Source organism: Malurus melanocephalus, unplaced genomic scaffold (genome assembly GCF_030028575.1).
Source record: "Malurus melanocephalus ecotype Western Australia unplaced genomic scaffold, MMel_1.1 scaffold_115, whole genome shotgun sequence".
Lineage (NCBI taxonomy): Eukaryota > Metazoa > Chordata > Aves > Passeriformes > Maluridae > Malurus > Malurus melanocephalus.
Genome location: NW_026623347.1, coordinates 1,624,102 through 1,627,462, shown reverse-complemented (window position 1 = coordinate 1,627,462; position 3,361 = coordinate 1,624,102). Strand labels below are relative to the sequence as shown.

The window sequence follows — 3,361 nt, the reverse complement described above, 5'->3', positions numbered from 1 at the left end:
TCCTCTAAGGACTCACCTTCACAGCCTCCTCTAAGGGCTCACCTCCAAATTCAGTGGCCATAGCAAAGATAAGTGTGACAGGCAAGGCTCTGACACGTCCCCAGCCCAGCCATGGTGACAACCACCAATGGTGTGTGTGCCCCTGAATGAGGCTTGCTATGAATTTATGCGTACATGTGTATCTAAATAGGAASCACCACTGGAAAAACCAGCATTTCTGGAGGTCTGTCTCTGATGGTTCATTAAGCACAGCCACCCATTCCCACGTTAATCATTCTGCACAACTTAAACAGGAGAAACCTTCCAGCACATCTGCTGTGCTAATGAGAATGTTCTAACGCCTTGAGCAAGCTCTCAGGAAGACCTCCCTCTTCTCTGTATCCATAACCACCCAAAGGTGTCCACCACATCCCAGAATAAGCAATAAACTCCAGAATGGGCCACCCTGTCCCCTCCCCAGCTGTGGCCAGTCCCACAAAACCCCTTCACGCCCTAATGTTCGCCCTGGTTTTCAAGGACTGATAACAGAGCTTCTCTCCTCAGATTTAATCGAAGGCCCTGCGGGGCTGTCGCTGCTGGACTCGCTCCAGAGCTGTGTGGAGTCTTTTTTCCTGGGTCTGCGTGTGAAGTGCCTTCCCTCCATCCCAGTCTCTTCCATCCACTGCTGCTTCCGCCACAGCCGTGACACGGACAGGGTGCAGCTCCATGCAGGTGAGGGAGGCCCTGGTAACAGAGCCTATAAAGGCACCAGCCTGGCACACGGGCACGAATTCTCCCTTAGGAAATGCCTGACACAGCCCTTCATTGCCTGAGCAGGGAGGGGATGAGGAAGGGAGTGAAAAGGGAGAAATCCTGTTCCCATGGAAAGCCCGGAGCTTTGAGGCGGGAAACAGGAATAAAAAACAAAGTGGCTTTCATCATATTTTCCTCTGCTGTTTGTATTTTTTAGTGCTGTTACGGTCAGGTCCAGCTCTGCAAAGAGATGGGATCAGCTCTGCGGGAAGGCTGTGTTGATTTGGGGCAGTCTGAGCTCTCCCATCCCTTGACCAGAGCCAAAGTAAATTATTGGCCTGGGTGGTGCAGGAGRGGAACTCATTGGCCTTTCATGATAGCAAATTTGGGTTCAAGTGTCACACAGCTCTCTAGGGAAACAGGTTTGCCAGCTGCCAAACCCACGCTGCACAAACATCCACCTGGGACGAGCTGTTTGCAGGTACCACGGGCAGCACATGCTCAGCACAGACCCAGCACTGCAGCCCWGGGGCTGTTTCAGCTCAATTCTGAAATGCCTGTAGGGGAATTCTGCTCCCAGGTGCTCATTTCCATGGGTTAGTGCTGAATTCATCTACATCTCTGCTTGTTTTTTTACCCTGTGCTCAAAGTCAAGTCTCCTCTGATTTGAGGGATGGGTTACACAGCCATGGTTCTCACCTGAATGATGAAYCCAGCAGCTCTGCCCTGCCCATGGCTTGGATTACATCCTCCTCCCCATGAGCAGCAGGAATTCTGACTCTTTGTAGCTTCCAGGGGTGCTTCATTTAAACGAGTGTCTCTTTTGTATTTGTCCAGATGGGATCCTGAATTTCCTGAAGAACAACAAGCCCATGGATGCCCTGTGCGTCCTTGGACTCACTTTGCTGGACCTTTACCCATGTGAGACCTGGAGCTTCACATTCAGCAAATTCCTGCCAGGACAAGGTAGGATTGGTGTCCCATGATGATCTAGCACAGTGTGGGATAAGGCAGCTCTCTAGCAAGAGACTGGAATAGCCAAATCTTACCCTTAACATGTTATTCCCTGGTAAGAGGAACTAGGCTTTCCCAATTTAAAATCAGGGGGATCAGGGCTCCTGATCCAGACAGAGGTAACTGAGGTGACACAAACCTTTTGGGAAGTGGGTCTCATCACACCCTGTGAGCTCAGCTGGACTTTGTTCCCACAGCTGCATTTTCATGCTGCTGAAGGTGAGAGACAAGAGGTAAGAGAGCAGATGCCTGACTTGTCCTCCCCTCTCTCCACAGAAGTGGGAGTCTGCAGTTTTGCCAGGTTTTCGGGGGATTTCCCCCAGGCTGGCTGCAGCAGCYTGAACCCCCCCACGCAGAAGGAAGAGCTGAGTGAAGCCAGCAAGGAGGGCAGAGACAGAACCTTGCAGTTCAGCGCCCAGGAGATGGTCCAGTGCTGTAAGGTAGGACCAGCAACCTCCTGCACCCCTGTTCCTTCCTTTTGGGGTTAAATATTTCAGGCCAGGGCATAATCCATGTCCTGAGACTCTGCTCCACACACTGAATTCAGACACAGTGAGCTTGTGTTTTAGTGCTCTGCACAGACAGCTCCTGCTCCCCTCACCACAGGAGCAAATGGCATCATCAGTTATGGGGAGGATACATGACTTGCCTCATCATARAATCACAGAATGGTTTGGGTTGGAAGGAACTTTTAAAGCTCTTCTTGTTACAAGCCCCYACCATGGGCAGAGACACCTTGCACTAAACCTCAGCCTCCTTTGCACACATGTTTGTAATGTAAATGCCCTCAAAACCCCTTCACCTCCAACACATCCTCTTCATGAGGGCTGTACTGCCTCATCCTAACATCTGCCATATTCCAGCTCTGCTTGCAGTGCTTTTCCCAGAGCAGCCACACCAGCACCTTCTGTGCCATTTCCCWTTGCTCCCCTGGTATTTGCTCAGGATTTTTTAGTTTGAGGTCTCTYCCTGTAATAATTTCAAATGATATTAAGTGGCAATGGGAGGAGGAGAGGGATCCTCAGCCTTCCCACAGTTGCCAATTCCCAAGGCAGTCATGCTTGGCCRGCTGACTCCAGCTCATGGTTTTTTGCTTTGGCACAAATGCTGATGGAGTCTGTTCTGGAAGGACCCAGATCTGTTATTGCCAACAGCTTCTTACACATTTCACACACAGGCTGTGTTGCTCTTTTCAGGCCCCAGTGGGGCTGGTTTGCCTCCTTAAAAAAAAACCCCCAAAATGACAAAAACCTCCAAACACCACGCTGTCCCATAGCTCCAAACCTGCTGCCTACAGGGCTTCCCACAGCTGCCTCACCAAACCTTCCTCCTTCATCCTCCACAATGCAAAGATGGARCTGGGAAGAGGCAGCCAGGTTCTCCTKTYCCMTTGGAAAAGCCGAGGCTGGAGCAGWGCCATTGCTGAGCAGGAGCTTGGTTGGACTGTCAGGGAGCTGGGAAAGTGGAACAGCAGAGGAGGAAGAGGASGRGGCAGCAGAAACAGGARTGACCACACGCTGTTGTRACTTYTGCTTCCCTTTAAGGTGACCTGCCACGAGATCTGCCACCTGATGGGGCTGGGGACGTGCCGCTGGCTGCAGTGCATCATGCAGGG

General features: G+C 51.4%; 1 protein-coding gene across 1 annotated transcript in view; it reads left to right on the top strand.

Annotated features, from left to right (window-relative positions):
* AMZ1 (archaelysin family metallopeptidase 1) overlaps nt 1-3,361 on the top strand; it is a 16,481-nt gene that overhangs the window by 8,589 nt on the left and 4,531 nt on the right. Inside the window, exons 3-6 of the mRNA XM_057369755.1 lie at nt 544-711; nt 1,570-1,698; nt 2,023-2,186; nt 3,291-3,360. Coding sequence (XP_057225738.1) covers nt 544-711; nt 1,570-1,698; nt 2,023-2,186; nt 3,291-3,360 — 531 coding nt within the window. The remainder of the gene's footprint in view (nt 1-543; nt 712-1,569; nt 1,699-2,022; nt 2,187-3,290; nt 3,361) is intronic.